At 49.1% G+C, this 18,233-nt stretch overlaps 1 protein-coding gene and 2 non-coding genes across 3 annotated transcripts; all 3 read left to right on the forward strand.

The window, feature by feature from the left end:
• Positions 1–96: 96 nt before the first annotated feature.
• On the forward strand, positions 97–7,839 carry SSR4 (signal sequence receptor subunit 4). Its single transcript, XM_073590766.1, has 6 exons — positions 97–254; positions 2,311–2,429; positions 3,402–3,476; positions 4,769–4,858; positions 4,936–5,001; positions 7,633–7,839. The coding sequence occupies exons 1-6, from the start codon at positions 197–199 to the stop codon at positions 7,735–7,737; spliced, it is 513 nt and encodes a 170-aa protein (XP_073446867.1). The 5' UTR covers positions 97–196; the 3' UTR covers positions 7,738–7,839.
• Positions 419–552, forward strand: LOC141046804 (small nucleolar RNA SNORA42/SNORA80 family). The gene has a single exon (XR_012219662.1). It is a non-coding gene; the product is annotated as a small nucleolar RNA SNORA42/SNORA80 family (small nucleolar RNA).
• LOC141046809 (small nucleolar RNA SNORA42/SNORA80 family) lies at positions 2,463–2,599 on the forward strand. Its single transcript, XR_012219667.1, has one exon. It is a non-coding gene; the product is annotated as a small nucleolar RNA SNORA42/SNORA80 family (small nucleolar RNA).
• Positions 7,840–18,233: the final 10,394 nt, after the last annotated feature.

Raw genomic sequence — 18,233 nt, forward strand, 5'->3', positions numbered from 1 at the left:
ATATAAAAGCTATGTACTCAAAATATGGTTTCAAAGTACTTTTGCTGTTTAGGTCCCGGAAAGACGATTCCCTTAGTAAAGATGGCTTTCTCTAAAACCTATCCCAGGGTGCATTGCGTTAGAAGCTGAGGTGGCCCAATTTGGCTCCTCCTTCCTCTTTGAAAGGATTCCTCCTGCGGCGGAGCTGTGTCGTGTCATGGCAGGAGCGGTGCGGGTACTGGCGGCTCTGCTGCTGGCGGTGGCGGCCTGTACAGGTGAGGAGCCGCCTCTGGTAACGGCCTGTACCACGTACGGGATGGGGGTCACTACAGACAGGTCCGGGAAGGGTGGTACTGCAGTGCCGGTGGCTCGGTGGCTTCGGCTCTGACTGCGGCGCGGAGGGTCCGGGGTTCGAATCCAGTCATTGATTAATTTGTCAGCATGGAAATGGATTTATGGCGGGATGTGATCAGTGGTCCCCTCATAGTGTACCCCATGCCACAGAGAGCTCTGCCCCTAACCATTGGCAGGATCCAGCAAGTGGGCCTGACCACTGAAGCGGGCAGGACAATGTTTTATTACTTCGTACACTGGGTGGAAACGCTGCCAACCCTCCGTGCCGACGTGCCCGGGAGGAGAGGCAAGCGAGGGCGACCATGGTGTCTGCCCGGGGGAGAGGCAAGCGGGGATGGCTGTGGCTTGTGCCTGGAGGAGAGGGGGGTGGCCGTGGCTTGTAGCTGAAGGAGGGGTGAGCAGGTGCCCTGAGGAGAGGGGCAAGCGATGGCAGCCGTGGCTCGTGTCCGTAGGAGAAGCGTGCAGGGCAGCCGTGGCTTGTGCCCAGAGGAGGGTCGAGCGCGAGCGGCCTTGACGTCTGCCCGGAGGAGGGGTGAGCGGGGCCGGCTGTGGCTTGTGCCTGGGGGAGAGGCAAGCGGGGGACGGCCGTGGCTTGTGCCTGGGGGAGAGGCAAGCGGGGGACGGCCGTGGCTTGTGCCAGGAGGAGGGGTGAGCAAGGGATGGCCGTGGCTTGTGCCAGGAGGAGGGGCGAGCTGGGGGGCGGCCGTGGCTTGTGCCAGGAGGAGGGGCGAGCTGGGGGGCGGCCGTGGCTTGTGCCAGGAGGAGGGGCGAGCTGGGGGACGGCCGTGGCTTGTGCCAGGAGGAGGGGTGAGCAGGGGACGGCCGTGGCTTGTGCCTGGGGGAGAGGCGAGCGGGGAGCAGCTGTGGCTTGTGCCTGGGGGAGAGGCAAGCGGGGGACGGCCGTGGCTTGTGCCTGGGGGAGAGGCAAGCGGGGGGCGGCCGTGGCTTGTGCCTGGGGGAGAGGCAAGCGGGGGACGGCCGTGGCTTGTGCCAGGAGGAGGGGTGAGCAAGGGATGGCCGTGGCTTGTGCCAGGAGGAGGGGCGAGCTGGGGGGCGGCCGTGGCTTGTGCCAGGAGGAGGGGCGAGCTGGGGGGCGGCCGTGGCTTGTGCCAGGAGGAGGGGCGAGCTGGGGGGCGGCCGTGGCTTGTGCCAGGAGGAGGGGCGAGCTGGGGGGCGGCCGTGGCTTGTGCCAGGAGGAGGGGCGAGCTGGGGGACGGCCGTGGCTTGTGCCAGGAGGAGGGGTGAGCAGGGGACGGCCGTGGCTTGTGCCTGGGGGAGAGGCGAGCGGGGAGCAGCTGTGGCTTGTGCCTGGGGGAGAGGCAAGCGGGGGACGGCCGTGGCTTGTGCCTGGGGGAGAGGCAAGCGGGGGGCGGCCGTGGCTTGTGCCTGGGGGAGAGGCAAGCGGGGGGCGGCCGTGGCTTGTGCCAGGAGGAGGGCGGGGGGGGGCAGCCGTGGCTTGTGCCAGGAGGAGGGGTGAGCAAGGGATGGCCGTGGCTTGTGCCAGGAGGAGGGGTGAGCAGGGGACGGCCGTGGCTTGTGCCTGGGGGAGAGGCGAGCGGGGGAGCAGCTGTGGCTTGTGCCTGGGGGAGCGGCCGTGGCTTGTGCCCAGGGGAAGAGGCGAGCGGGGGGGCGGCTGTGGCTTGTGCCAGGAGGGGGGGCGGCTGTGGCTTGTGCCCTAGGGACAGGCGAGCAGGGGCGGCCGTGGCTTGTGCCAGGAGGAGGGGCGAGCGGGGGGCGGCTGTGGCTTGTGCCCTAGGGACAGGCGAGCAGGGGCGGCCGTGGCTTGCGACCAGGGGGTGGCCATGGTGCATGTCTCTGTGCCGCTCTGTACTGAGAACATCTGGAGGCCCTGGTAACTGATGACCTGTGCCGATGTTGGGTGTTGGACCCCACAGACCTGAGATTGATGCCGGTGATTAATATCTTACTCCTCCTGGACAGCCCCTTTAATGTTTCTCCCCACATTCTGTCTTTCAGCTGAGACCTGCACAGAGCCGGTCATTGTGCCGTCTTACTACACAACCTCAGACGCCGTCATCTCCTCCGAAGTGGTTTTCATTGTAGAGATATCTCTGACCTGCAAAAATGGCGCTCAGGTGACTATGCTGAAACATCACGTCCTCCTACCAGCATGGCAATGGATTTATGGTGGGGTCCTGTTAGTGGCCCTCGCGTAGTGTACCCCATGCAAGAAAAAACTGCGGCTCTGAACCATTGGCCGGCCGATGCTCGTCAGCCGTGACCACTGAAGAGAAGCTGTACATTCAGCCTTTCACCCTCTTTCCATTCACAGGACAATGACACTGGGGGGATCGCGCCGTCCGGTGGTCTCACTGAGCCGGACTACATGTATCAGGCAATGAAACGTTACAGCAGATCTAACCCTGGGAAACGCTTTCCTGTCTAGTGATGTTATGTCTCTAGGGTTTGCCATCATTTGTTGAGGGTCTGACTGCCAGCAACCCCCAGTCTTCACTAGAATCAAGGGGCCACAATTCTAGTTCAATTGTTAAATAGCAAAGTGCTTGTAAAAACAAGGAAAATTTGCATTTTCTTATTAAAAATCATCATTGATTTCAAGAACATCTCATCTTGAATTCAGCATTGCTACGGCTCTTTGCAGAGGTTACTGGCTGCCTCAGAGGTGACCCGTCTCCTTAGCAAAGAGTGCACGCTTACAGCTGCTTTCTGTAGAGCCTTGGTGCCCCTGCACTTCTCCAATACCAGAGGGGCAATGCCGCCTGTGTAATCTGCATTGGAGAGCGCGCCGCGGGCCATAGCTGTCAATCTGCAGGAGCGTACTGCTCCCCCTACCACCAAGCAGGAAGATGACCTATAAAAATCAAACGGACCTGCAAATTTTAAATGAAAACTAAATGCAAAAGATAACTTTTTTTAACCTCAAATACCCTAAGTAAGAAGAAAATTATTGCCCCCACCATCCCCCAAAGGAGGACAACCTCTTTAATTTTCCTACTCTGGGGTTCTTATCACAGCAGATGGTGTTTCTGTGGTTAATGGGAAATGTCCTGATCTGCCGTCTTCTTCTGTCTCTTCTCCTTCTCTAGAACGTTGCTCTTTATGCGGATGTAAATGGGAAACAATTTCCAGTTACCAGAGGCCAGGACATCGGGAGATATCAGGTAGGAATCGTGTGCATGCCAACACGGCTTGCCTAGAATTTTGGCTTTTTAGGGACCATCTGATTGGACCAGATGTGATCGCCGCCATGTTATCAAACACTGCTGACAGCATGGTGCAACCGCTGCCCCTGTTAATAGGGATGTACTGCCTGACTATCATCTCCTCTGCAGCTGGTCTGTCTCATTTGATAGATACCTCTGCATTTTACATGCTCATCAGTAATGGACTCTCCAATTTTATCTTGCTTTGTACTGTATCTGTAGGGGTTGTTGCATCTCCTTTCTTTAGCAGCACTACGCTCCGCTTGCTGCGGGAGGACATTGTGCTCCTGAAGATTGACGGTCTGGATCCGTGGTATGGTCGCACTGCTGGACCATCCTGTGTATTCCCCAGTTCTGCAAGCGGAGGCAACTTTGCTTCTGTAGTATGGGAGACGGCAGGATCCAGCCGGCCAGCATCATAGGGTACTGTGCACTCCTTGTCTACGAGAGCAGCCATTTCTGAGCCTGCAGACGAGGTGGTGTTATGCGGGGCTTAGGTCAAAGGAGGCTGACAAACCCGGGCCCCTGCGGAGTCCCTCAAACTAGGGAAAACCCTGTCTGACCCTCAACCCAGGGTTTTTGCTAAAGGTGCAAATGCCTGAGCCTCCAGCCTCTCCTTATCTCCTGCTCAGCCCTAAGCTGAACCCTCCACCCAGTGAGTTGTAAAACCACCAAAGCCCACACAGTAATGACAGACAGGGAGAACTCAAACCACACCGCGCCGCATACACACAGGACAATACTATAATGTGAACAGGGCAAAACAAAGCACAAATATAGGAAGGCGAAAAGGTAACAACGGATCATACGACACCAGATATGAATTTCTCTCTCCAACACCTCCACTCCAGACCGGAACCACTTGGCACAAAACACAAGCTATAATCGGCGATGCCCACAGGCCAGCACGACTATTTAAAGACCGTGGGCGTGACCAAACATCCCACCTGATTTCCAGCTAGATTAACCCCAGATAACCTGAGTAAAATCAAGCCGGCGCCACTGAGGCTATAGTGGACGGAGATGGAACTACCGCTGCCTGCCGGACGCTGTGGTGTGAACAGCGTCCGACATGACAGGTGGCTGTTAACGAGTAGTAAGCAATCGTTCTTTCTAGCAGAAAAGATTTATAATAAGGGGTAAATTGCAGGGTTGCTCGTTATTAGAAACCATTTTACCCATTTAATTGAACTTTATGCACATGTATTATTGGATGTTATCTGATAGTCTTGTTTTTGCTTTTCCGACAGGTTTCCTGGAGCCTGGAGCACAAGAATGCTCGCTCCGGCACTTATGAAGTGAAGTTCTTTGATGAAGAATCTTACAGTCTTCTGAGAAAGGTCAGCAGGGGGCAGTGTTGTATCTTCCCTACTAGTACTGCATTCTGTGTGCTCTTAAATACATCTTATTCTCTTAGGCCCAGAGGAACAATGAAGACATCTCTACTATCAAGCCTCTCTTCACCGTCAATGTTGATCACCGGGTAAGAATACCACACATTGATCTACAGCACGCCGGACCTTGCGCTTTATTTAAGTTTGGTCATCAGCTCATGGGAAGAACTTTATAGGTAGCACATAAATGTAGAGGTGAATAAATACCTTTGTTGGGTGGCTGTCTGTAAATTATTGTCATTTTGAAAGTCATCCTACTGTACAGATCTCACACTTTTTTTTTTTTTTTTTTTTTTTTTTTTTTTTTTTTTTTTTTTTTTGTGCCAGCTCACTTATTTGTCCCCATATCCTGACAGCACCATAGATCAGATTCACCCCCAGGAACAGGAAACCTACAGAATTAAAAGGCAGAACCTCTCCATTTGCCTTAGTGGGGTTTCTTCTTCTTGAGGACGACCTACGATCCTTGGGCTGCCAGGCTGAATACTTTCCAACGCTTTTTTTTTTTCTGTTTGTTTTTTTATTTACCCAGAGGATGGTAAAATTAATGGTGTCAATCACAACTACAACTCATTTTGTACAAAAAACAAGCTCTCATATGGCCATGTTGACAGAAAAACAAAAATTTTATGGCTCTCTGAAGAAAAGGAGGAAAAAACTATAGCATGTAAATGAAAATTAACTGTGTCCTTAAGGGGTTATTGGAAACCTGTTAGGTTTGTCTCCCTGTTAATACCATGCGGCCTGCCTTGAAAATGTCCCGTTTCCGATCCATTGGTGCCCAGCAGCCACACCATCACTTGGGAAAAGTATATACAGTTAGGTCCATATATATATTTCGACAGAGACAACATTTTTCTAATTTTGGTTCTAGACATTACCACAATAAATTTTAAACAAAACAATTCAGATGCAGTTGACGTTCAGACCTTCAGCTTTCATTTGAGGGTATTCACATTAAAATTGGATGAAGGGTTTAGGAGTTTCAGCTCCTTAACATGCGCCACCCTGTTTTTAAACGGACCAAAAGTAATTGGACAGATTAAATAATTGTAAATAAAATGTTCATTTCTAGTACTTGGTTGAAAACCCTTTGTTGGCAATGACTGCCTGAAGCCTTGAACTCATGGACATCACCAGACGCTGTTTCCTCCTTTTTGATGCTCTGCCAGGCCTTCACTGCGGTGGTTTTCAGTTGCTGTTTGTTTGTGGGCCTTTCTGTCTGAAGTTTAGTCTTTAACAAGTGAAATGCATGCTCAATTGGGTTGAGGTCAGGTGACTGACTTGGCCATTCAAGAATATTCCACTTCTTTGCTTTAATAAAATCCTGGGTTGCTTTGGCTTTATGTTTTGGGTCATTGTCCATCTGTAGTATGAAACGACGACCAATCAGTTTGGCTGAATTTGGCTGGATCTGAGCACACAGTATGGCTCTGAATACCTCAGAATTCATTCGGCTGCTTCTGTCCTGTGTCACATCATCAATAAACACTAGTGACCCAGTGCCCCTGGCAGCCATGCATGCCCAAGCCATCACACTGCCTCCGCCGTGTTTTACAGATGATGTGGTATGCTTTGGATCATGAGCTGTACCACGCCTTCGCCATACTTTTCTCTTTCCATCATTCTGGTAGAGGTTGATCTTGGTTTCACCTGTCCAAAGAATGTTCTTCGAGAACTGTGCTGGCTTTTTTAGATGTTTTTTTAGCAAAGTCCAGGCTAGCCTTTTTATTCTTGGTGCTTATGAGAAGATTGCACCGTGCAGTGAACCCTCTGTATTTACTTTTATGCAGTCTTCTCTTTATGGTATATTTGGATATTGATATGCCTACCTCCTGGAGAGTGTTGTTCCCTTGGTTGGCTGTTGTGAAGGGGTTTCTCTTTACCATGGAGACTATTCTGCGATCATCCACCATTGTTGTCTTCCATGGGCGCCCAGGTCTTTTTGCATTGAGTTCACCAGTGCTTTCTTTCTTTTTCTTCTTTCTTTCTTTTTCTTTCTTTTTCTTTTTCTTCTTTCTTTTTCTTTCTTTCTTTTTCTTTCTTTCTTCTTTCTTTTTCTTTCTTCTTTCTTTTTCTTTCTTTCTTCTTTCTTTCTCGGATGGGTTTTTCTGTTTTTGCAGATTAAGGATGGCTTCTTTCACCTGCATGGAGAGCTCCTTTGACCGCATGTTTCCTTCACAGCAAAACCTTCCAAATGCAAGCATCACACCTCAAATCGACTCCAGGCCTTTTATCTGCTTAATTGAGAATTACATAACGAAGGGATAGCCCACACCTGTCCATGAAATCGCCTTGGAGTCAATTGTCCAATTACTTTTGGGCCCTTTAAAAACAGGGTGGCACATGTTAAGGAGCTGAAACTCCTAAACCCTTCATCAAACTTTCATGTGGATACCCTCAAATGAAAGCTGAAAGTCTGAACTTCAACTGCATCTGAATAGTTTTGTTTAAAATTCATTGTGATAATGTCTAGAACCAAAATTAGAAAATGTTGTCTCTATCCAAATATATATGAACCTAACTGTAATATCTGTAAAAGTTTGTGTAACTGCCGAAATGCATAACATAAGTCCACTGAGCAGGTGCGGACCTAACAAGCCCCCTGTCGAATCCGTGCTAAGCCATTCTCTCGAGACTCGCCGTGGATGACACCCCCATATTATCCCCTCGCTGCTTGAAGTCTCGAGGGTTAGTAACTGGTATCCTTCTGCTTTCAGGGTGCGTGGAATGGTCCTTGGGTATCCACAGAAGTGTTGGCCGGACTGATCGGTATATTACTCTACTACACGGCATACACCGCAAAGAGCAATATCCAGGCGTGAGAAGAACAAGCCGCCGCCAGGGAGAATGACTGACTGGTCAGGGTGTAAAAATTGGTCACGTTTTTTGTCATTTTTGCGAATAAAACTTTTCTATACAACTAATTATTGTTTCTGTTTGATCTCCTCTTTGTACTCTGAAAACAAATATATTTAGGTGAGTAGAAGAGAAACTACAATTCTTGGCCACCAAATGGTATACGGCCCTGTGCTGATCTGATCAGTGGAGGTGCTGGGTGTAAGTCCCCCCACTGATGGGTCATCCATATCAAAGTAGTTGACAACCCCTTTACTATACATATCCTTATATGCTCCAATCTTTTAGGTTGTGTATTGTTTCCATACCCCCCTCCCCCATACTAGCTGACATATCTGTATATAATTCACTGTAAACGGCTCTCCTACGTATGTGCACTTCAAAGCATCGTGTGCTAGTATCCCTTTAAGAACGGAGACCTCTAGTGGACATCTATAGTAAGTACATGAGTTTATTGACTATACGCCACATAATCTGCTGTTGTGGTACTATACTCTGGTCTGTTATCACCTTCTCTTTGTAGAGGCTGAATATGTTGTGGTTTTAAATGGGGGACAGGTTTTATAAATATAGATGGATCTATTCACCCAAAGTTCTGTTTAGAACCTATATTTGTAGAATTCACGCCGCCATAAGTGCAGAATTGTCTATAGTTATCTGTTTCCTACCCATACAATGCAATGGACCCTTACATCAAGTTGAGTTAAAAAAAAAAAAAAAAGTGCAGTCGTGGTCAAAAGATTTCAAACTTTTGCTTTTTGCAAAGTTTGTTGATCCAGTGTTTTTTGGTCTTTTAGTTGGATGTTTCTATTAATGAAGGACAACTATCAGCATTTCATAAGTTTTTACTCTCTTATTTACAAATAAAGGAAGTTTCTGTAAAGTCTCTATTTACAGAGTTGGCCTTATTTTTCTTAACTTCAGCCCTTTAGATATCGTCTTCTGTGCCAAATTCTGACTGGTGATCACCCATTCTTGTTTAATCAGTGCTTGGAGTTTATCACAACCCTCTGTCAGGCCTGCACAACATGCGGTCCACCAAAGGATGCTGTGTGGCCTGCGGAGTTGTTCGGGGAGAGTCCGCTCCTTCCTATGTAAAAATGTGTTTGCGTCTTTCAGATGTGAATACGTTTGTGTACTGATGCAGAGCCTGGGGCTGTAGAGCACGCATCGGCAGCGACATGATGAGGTCAGCACGCACTGCTGCCGACGTTGGACCTCCACAGAGGAGCCGAAGATTAAGTGTGTTTAATCGTCATTTTAGATGAGTGGATGGGAGGTTCTGTGTAAGGGCAGAGATTCACCGCCGTATTTCTCGTGGCTGTCGGCTCTCCTGACCTGAGCTTGGCAGCTGCATAGTAATCCATCATGCTGTCTTCTCAGGTCAGGAGAGGGAGCGGGCCAGTCCGTGCAGTGCGATGCAATTCTCGCACAAGTTCTACGGCCGTGCGACTGCCCTAACTGCGAAGGCACAAGGGAAGGGGGATTATGAAAAGGGGCACAGTATAGTGAGGTATGTGCACTTTCCAAAGAGGGTAGCAGCGTGGAGGACATAGAATCGTAGAGTTGGAAGGGACCTCCTGGGCCATCTGGTCCAACCCCCTGCTCATAGCAGGATTCGCTAAATCATCCCAGTCAGATGTCTGTCCAGCCTCTGTTTGAAGACTTCCATTGAAGGAGAACTAACCACTTCTTGTGGCAGCCTGTTCCACTCATTGATCACTCTAACTGTCAAAAAGTTTTTTCTAATATCTAATCTGTGTCTCCTCCCATTCAGTTTCATCCCATTGCTTCTAGTCTTTCCTTGTGCAAATGAGAATAAGGTTGATCCTTCCACAATGTGACAGCCCTTTAGATATTTGTAGACCGCTATTAAGTCTCCTCTCAGTCTTCTCTTTTGCAAACTAAACATTCCCAAATCCTGCAACCTTTCCTCATAAGACAGGGTTTGCAGACCGGTCACCATTCCGGTCGATCTTTTTTGAACTTGCTCCACTTTGTTGATGTCTTTTTTAAAATGTGGTGCCCAAAACTGGACACAGTATTCCAGATGAGGTCTGACCAAAGAGGAATAGAGGGAAATAATGACCTCACGTGATCTAGACTGTATGCTTCTGTTAATACATCCTAGAATTGCATTTGCCTTTTTTGCTGCTGCATCACACTGACTCATATTCAGTCTGTGATCTATTAGTATACCCAAGTCTTTTTCACATGTGCTGTCACTTAGCCCTATTCCTCCCATTCTGTATATGCTTTTTTCATTTTTATTGCCCAGATGTAGTACTTTGCATTTCTCCCTGTTAAAAACCATTCTGTTAGTTGCTGCCCACTTCTCCAGTTTATTTAAATCTTTTTGAATCCTCTCTCTTCTCTAGTATTAGCTATCCCTCCTAGCTTTGTGTCATCAGCAAATTTAATCAGTTTACCCTCAATTCCTTCATCTAAATCGTTGATAAAGATGTTGAACAATACAGGGCCCAGGACAGAGCCCTGTGGTACCCCACTTGAGACATTCTTCCAACTGGATGTGCAGCCATTTACGACCACTCTTTGGGTCTGATCACTAAGCCAGTTATGAATCCACCTAACAGTTGCCTTGTCCATTCCATACTTAGTCATTTTTTTCAATAAGGATTGTATGAGAGACTTTGTCAAATGCTTTGCTGAAGTCAAGATATACTATATCTACAGCATTTCCTTGATCCACCCAATCAGTGATACCGTCATAGAAGGAAATTAAGTTAGTCTGACATGACTTATTAGTTACAAACCCATGCTGACTCTGTTTAATCACTTCATTCTTATCCAGGTATTGACATACATGTTGTTTAATAATTTGTTCAAAGATCTTTAATGGTATAGAAGTCAGACTCACAGGCCTATAGTTGCCTGGGTCCACCTTCTTCCCCTTTTTGAAGATAGGAACAACATTTGCTCTTCTCCAGTCTTCTGGCACTTCTCCTGTTCTCCAAGAATTTTCAAAGATTATGGAGAGGGGTTCAAAAATTTATTCTGCTATCTCCTTCAGTACTCTGGGATGTAATTCATCTGGACCTGGAGACTTGAATTCATTTAGGTTAGCTAAGTGTTTCCTCACTATCTTTCTGTTTATATATATATATATATATCCTGGATTCTTCTATTCCCTTAATAGGACAGTGAATAACAGTTGATATTACATTTCCTTTCTGAGAGAAAACAGATGCAAAATAGGAATTTAAAAGTTCAGCCTTCTCAACATCCTGTCTTACCATTTCATCATTTTCATCCTGTAAAAATCCTATAGCATCTTTGACTTTTCTTTTACTTTTGACATATCCCCAAAATCCTTTATTATTGCTTTTGACATCTCTTGCAAGCCTCAATTGATTTTCAGCTTTAGATAATCTGATTTGTGCCCTGCAGGTTCTGCAGACAGCATTATATTCTTCTTTAGATATGCCTCCCTCTTTCCATTTTATAAACATTTTTTTCTTCCTTTTTAGCATGTGCTTAAGTTCTGTGTTCATCCATCCTGGTTTCCTTAAATGCTTCCTATTCTTCCCTCTTTTTGGAATTGTTAACAACTGTGCTTTGAGAATTTCATTTTTCAAGATTTCCCATCCTTCCTGGTCATTTTTGTAGAGAGACAGTTTGGGAGAGTATTTTGGAGAGGTGCAGTGTAGGGGGGTATATTATGGAGTGGGGGAGGAGGATATGGAAATGCTCAGTGTGTGTGTGCGCTTATTGAGGAGAGTGGCACTATAGGGGGTTATGGGAGGCTTATCTGGTGGGGGGACAGTATGGAGAGGGGCAGCGTATGGGCAAAATTTTGTACAGGAAAAAGCATGGGAGGTAATTTTCTCTCTCGCTTCATTGGGGGACACAGGTTACCATGGGTGTATGCTGCTGTTGCTAGGAGGCTGACACTATGCAAATAAGAAAAAGTTAGCTCCTCCCCAGCAGTATACACCTACTGACAGGCCCAAATTACCTCTGTTTTTGCTTAGTGTCTGAAGGAGGCGGACCTGGATCTAACACCAGATCCGCAGTGTTTTTTCCTTACAGGTTTTTGTGTGTTTATTAATCATCTCACCTTATTTTTCAGATACAGCTCGTCGGGTAACAGGACCCGCTGGCAGGACTTTGTCCCCTGTCCCCCGTCGGGGTGTTTCAGGCGACTCTTGGGGGGCCAGTCCTTGCTGAGAGGAAGACGGTGGTCACCGGTGGTGGCCTTCCCCCTTATTCCTAAGGGGTGACGCCATTTTCTGCACCGTCAGACGGTGCGGGAAGGAGGATCTTACTCCCAGGACCCTCTCCATCCCGGGGGGCTCCTGATGTCATCCTCCGCTATGAAGAGGAGCCTGATCCAAGAAACGGGTAGTATGTCCCCCCCACCGAAGCGCCCACCAGTAATCCCCTGCAGCACCTACCGGTATGCCCCTGCAGCTCCTTCTTCTCCCACTACTCAGGACTCAGATTCAAATTCCGCGTTTTTTTTTTTTTTTTTCTTATAGCGCGCTGTCCGGCATTTTACAGCCTTCTTCCTCCGGGCTGTTCTCTGTTTAGGCCACACCCCCTCCGGCATTCCCTCTATCAACGGCCTCATCTCCCCTGCTAAGGCACGCCTCCTTGCCGGCGTCAGCCAATCGGCGCCTTTCATTTTTCAGCATCGGGCACGCCCCCCTGCCTGTTCGTTGGTCCTGACACTGGCATTACTGTTATGAATGGGTAACCGAGGAGAAAAAAACAAAACAAGCTAAGCCACAGAAAACCAGAGTGGTTGGTAACTATGCAGATTGCAGATCCCTGATCTTACAACACAACTAGCAGTAGCTGTGGAGCGTGCCTACGATGAACCTAGACGCCTCGTTATGGCCAGAGGACTACATAAGCCTAAAGCAAGAAAAGGGAAAACTAACTGCCCCAGAGCAGACCCCAAAGGAATAGATAGCCCCCACACATGTACTGACGGTGAAACAAGATGAAGGCACAAACAGGCAGGAAAATAGACTGAGCAAATGATGGGGCACAAACTAGACAGGAAAGGGAAGACACTGACTGCAACCTGCAGAAAACCCTACAAAGATAATGTCCAACACTTCTGATAGCAAAATTAACCCTGAAGTCAGTAGACTTCTCCCACTATATTAGCACTCTGAAATATTCTGAGACAGAGCAAAAAGAGACCGAACTAGTAAGGGACAAAAAACAAAATACTGATAAATAAGAGTGGAAATTCAGCTCAGCCCCCAAAAAACTGAATAGGCCAACAAAATCAAGTGTGAACATTAGCAGAAAAACTTAGCTTTAGATGACTGGAACAGAGCTGAATACCAAGAGCTGACAAGCCAGAAGGAATCACCAGCAACTGAATAGGGCGTCGGCTGTCTTAAATCCAATCAAAGAATCCTGAGATCCAATCGTCATCCTCATTCTCAGGTGGCAGATCTCCACCGATCAAACCAGCCGCACCACCTCCCGTCACCACCAGAGGGAGTCCAGAAGGGGAACTCACAACTGGTGATGAACCCGAGAATGAACTCAACACATTACGCTCATAGCAGACTGGTCACATCCCCACAGGCGTGCCAACCTATCGGGACGCCGCTTTCAGTTTCTTCGGCCGGGCACGCCCCCTTCTTTTTCGGCGCTCTCGGCCTGACTGGCCAATTACAGGGGGTCCCTAAGTCGATAACTCCGCCCACCGTTCAGCGTGGCTCAGAGTGCACAGCCTCCATCTTGAGGTCCTGCAGCGTCTTCTCACTCGGGGGACTCGGATACCTGCCTCCTGATCAGAGTTCCGGCGGGGGACACAGCTACCTGCGCTACTGCTGCTGCATCGCTGGGTGTCTGGTAGGCTCTGCTTTCCTCTCCCCTGGCCATCTCTTAGCTCCCCTCAGCAGTGTCGTCTCCATAGTGTCCTGCTGCAGTCTTCACATAGGCTCTACCTATACCCAACCCTGCAGGGGCCTCTGGCAATATCCCTACGGTAGTTCACTACACGTGTGCCCGCTGTGCTTCAGGCCAGCCGTGCCCTTTCTGCCCGTCCTGCAGTCCTCCCACCATGTCTGCCCCTCAGGACACCTCTAACACCCGGGAGGAGAGCACTCTCCCACCCCCGGAGTGGGCTGTTGCCATGTCCCGTTGGTATCAGGTCTGACTGTTGCCATGTCTCAGTTGGTATCAGACCTCACCAAAATATCAGTCCCTGGTACAGGTCCTGGATAGTATGCCGCATCTCTCTACCGCCACCAGAGCTCCGAACACCTCTCACGGTGATTCGCACGCACTTGACCACGACCTTCACAGGGACAGATCAGGAGAAAGGACTAGGAAGTGGACTCTGTCTAGCTCCTCAGATTCAATAGCACCTAGGGTGCCCCTCTCTGCCCGATCCCCCTCCTCGGAGGCAGACGTCGAGTCAGACGTAGCCTCTCTGTCAGAGTCTGACTCTGATGCAGAACATGGTAGATAGCCTTATTTTGGCTATTGCTCAAACACTCGAAATAAGAGGAAAATGCTACTACTCAAGACCAATCCATTTCTTCAAACGGGTAAAACGTCCTTCAAAGCTTTTTCCCAATCACAACGAGTTTGAGGTCACTACCTCTAGACACTTGGAACTCCCGGGAAACGCTTCCCGGGAAGAAAACGTCTGGACATCCTTTAGTTCTGACCTTGTCAGCAAATGGTCAGAATCTCCTAAGGTGGACCTGCCGGTTTCACGCTTAGCATCTCACACAGTCCTGTCCATTCCCGATGCGGCGTCCCTCAAGGACGCTACGGACAGACAGATTGATGCTCTAGCCAAGTCAGCCTTTGAGGCGTCAGGCGCTTCTTTTTGCCCAAACTTTGCCTCCTCATGGGTGGCGAAAGCAATATCTGCCTGGGCCAAGATACTTCGTCGAGGCATTGTGGCGGCAGCTCCTACAGAAGAGCTAGCAGATTTGGCAGACCAAATTGCCCATGCAGGTAAATACTTGTCGAATGCCTCCTTGGATGCTGCTGCTTGCTCAGCAAGAGCAAACAGCAACATTATTGCTATTCGCCGTATCCTTTGGTTGAAGGCGTGGAACGCAGATCCGGCTTCCAAAAAATCTCTCTGGCGTACCTTTCCAGGGCATCAGGCTCTTTGGGGCCAAGATAGACCAGATCATTTTGGATGCCACTGGAGGCAAAAGTACTCCTCTGCCCCAATCCAGGCCAAGACGCCCCTTCAGCAGAAAGGGCCCCCAGCCATTTCGGCCCTTTCGGCCTTTCTCTTCCTCAGGCGGATCCTCTCAGCAGGACCGTTCTTCCGCACAGAGAGAAAGAAACCTTCCTTCAAACCTGCTCCTCGCTGGAGGTCTAGGAGTCGCCCCTCTAAGCCCTCCGGTTCTCGCGGCCACAGATTTTCCTCTAAATGACGGGTCACCCCCATCTGGGAATCTTTCCAGGGTGGGAGGCAGGCTTCTTCTTTTCAAGGAAACTTGGTTGGCGGCGATCGATGCCTGGGTCAGGGAGATTGTCACATCAGGCTACAAAATAGAATTTTCTTCGCCCCCAAAAGGATGTTTCTTCCTCTCTCATCCACCAAAACAGCCCTCTCATGCCCCATGGCTTTCCCAGGCTGTCTCTTCCATCCTAAACTCACGAGTAATCATACCCGTTCCTTGGCACGAACTGTTTTCCGAGTTTTACTCAAACCTGTTCGTAGTCCCAAAAAAGGACGGTTCCCTTCGCCCAATCTTGGACCTCAAACAGTTGAATCGTCAACTTCGGGTTCGCCACTTTCGGATGGAGTCCTTGCGCTCGGTGATCGCCTCCATGGAGCCGGGGGAATACCTTTGCTCTGTGGACATTCAGGATGCTTATTTGCACGTTCCTGTTTGTGTGCAGCATCAGGGATTCCTCAGGTTTGCCATACAGGAGTGCCATTACCAGTTCACGGCTCTCCCATTCGGTCTGGCGTCTGCCCCCAGGGTCTTCACGAAGATCATCACGTTTCTCAACGCAAGCAATGACTAGCCAGGTCTTTCCCCGAGAAGGAACAACCATGGGAAGGGCAGTCTCCAATTAAGGAAATCACCTATGCTAAAACATGGTATCAATCCACAGACAGCTGTTTCGGGGTATTGCCCCTCATCAGTGTGGAGTAGGAAACTGGCCAGTAGGAGCAATGCCTAGTAGAAGACTGTGTAAAATGAGGATGAATGAACTCATGGAGATCAACATCCAACACTGCGGAGACACCATCACATGTTTCTCAACGCAGTGATTCTAGAGCAATGCCCCCATCCCTTATGGGAAATATGTAAAAACATGCAGAACACAAGCCGCGGGGACATCATCACGTTTCTCAACGCAAGCAATGACTAGCCAGGTCTTTCCCTGGGAAGGAACAACCACGGGAAGGGCAGTCTCAAATGAAGGAAACCACCTATGCCACACTGATGAGGGGCAATACCCCGAAACAGCTGTCTGTGGATGGATACCATGTTTTGGCAGTGTTGGATGTTGATGTCCATGAGTTCATTCATCCTCATTTTTCACAGTCTTCTACTAGGCATTGCTCCTACTGGCCAGTTTCCGGATGTCGACCTCATGGCGTCTCGAACAAAGCACAAGGATCCCCGGTACTTAGCCAGGTCTCGGGATCCGATGGCCGTCGGTTGCTACGCACTTGTGATCCCGTGGTCCCAGTTTCGCATGCCTTATCTGTTCCCACCTCTTCCCCTGATCACAAGAATTGTGAAAAAGATAAAGGCAGAAGGGGTCCCCGTTCTGTTACTAGCTCCAGACTGGGCACGGAGGGCCTGGTATGCCGAGCTAGTGAACATGCTCTCGGATGTTCCCTGGTGGCTACCAGACCGTCCAGACCTTTATCGCAAGGGCCCCTCTTCCACCCGAATTCTCGGTCTCTGAATTTAATGGCATGGCCGTTGAGGCCGCGGTCCTGAGGGACACAGGTTTTTTTCCCACAAGGTCATCCAGACCATGATTAAGGCAAGGAAGCAAGCGTCATCACGCATCTATCACAGATGTTGGAAAGCCTTCTTTCGGTGGTGTTAGGTCAACAGTTTGTTTCCTATGACTTTTTCTCTTCCCTCCGTTCTGGGTTTTCTGCAGACGGGTCTCGACTCCGGCCTTTTCCTCAGTACCTTTTAAAGGGTCAGGTGTCCACTCTCACTATCCTCTTTCAAAGGGATCTGGCTTCTCTTCCTCAAGTGAAGACTTTTCTTCAGGGCGTCGCTCACATAGTGCCTCCTTACCAGTCTCCGGTCGACCCATGAGATCTGAATCTTGTTTTGGGCGCCCTCCAGCGTGCGCCTTTTGAGCCGATTCAGGATATTTCTTTTTCCCTCCTCTCGTGGAAGGTCACCTTCCTGGTCACCATCACCTCTATTAGGAGGGTCTCAGAGTTGGCAGCATTGTCATGCTGTTCACCTTTCCTAGTTTTGCATCAGGATAAGGTAGTCCTCAGACCGATTCCTGCCTTTCTGCCAAAGGTAGTCTCCGCCTTTCACATCAATGAGGACATCGTCCTCCCCTCTGTGTCCCTCTCCAGCTCATCCCTTGGATTGATCCCTTCACAAGTTGGACTTGGTCAGGGCAATTCGAATCTACCTTGCTAGGACTGCTCCCTGTTGTGAATTCCCTGGCTCAGACTTCTGAGCCGAAGCTTCCCCTGCTACCTGATGATGATGACGATTGGAGATCCTGGAGTTACTGATTAGAGTATTTAAGTCTGCAGACTTCCTGCAATCCCTGCTGGTGATTGCTTTCCTGTGCATTCAGAGGTCAGATGTCTCCTGCCCTGATCCTGCATTGTTCAGCTAAGTGGTTAATTTGCTAATCCTTTGCATCTGATCTGGTTTTGTCTCTCTCTGCTTGTTGTGCGGGTTCAGCTTGCTCCTCTGGGGGCTGTGCTGGACCACCGCTCCGTATGTTACAGCCTGTGTCAGTTTGTTCAGTCCCCTGTTATATTGGTCTCTTTTGCTTTGCTTCCAGTTCATACCGGAGTGCTGATATAGTGGGGGCGAAGTCGTGTGACTTCAGTGGTTTTTTTGTACATCAGACGTGTTGGATTTTTCAGGGTTTTTGCGTGATTGCAGACAGTGTCTTTCCTTTCCTGTCCTGTCTAGTCAGTTTGGGCCCCATCGTTTGCTCAGTCTATTTTTCTGCCTGCGTTTGTGTTTCATCTTGTCTCTCCGACAATATGTTTGGGGGCTATCTGTTCCTTTTGGGATCTGCTCCGCGGCAGTTTAGATTTCACCTTTCTTGCTTTAGGCTTAGTTAGCTCTCCGACTGTGCCGAGGCGTCTAGGGCATCGTAGGTACGCTCCATGGCTACTGCTAGTTCTGTGAACAGGATCAGGGGTCTGCAATCTGCTTAGTTACCAACCTCTCTGGTTTTCTGGTGGCTTAGCCTGTTCCTGCCATACTCCTCGGTGACCCATTCATAACAGCTTCCTTCCGTCAGGCCGATTCCCAGTTTG

This window comes from Dendrobates tinctorius, unplaced genomic scaffold (genome assembly GCF_039654945.1).
Source record: "Dendrobates tinctorius isolate UK_male_01 unplaced genomic scaffold, ASM3965494v1 ptg000120l, whole genome shotgun sequence".
In the NCBI taxonomy this organism is placed as follows: Eukaryota; Metazoa; Chordata; class Amphibia; order Anura; family Dendrobatidae; genus Dendrobates; species Dendrobates tinctorius.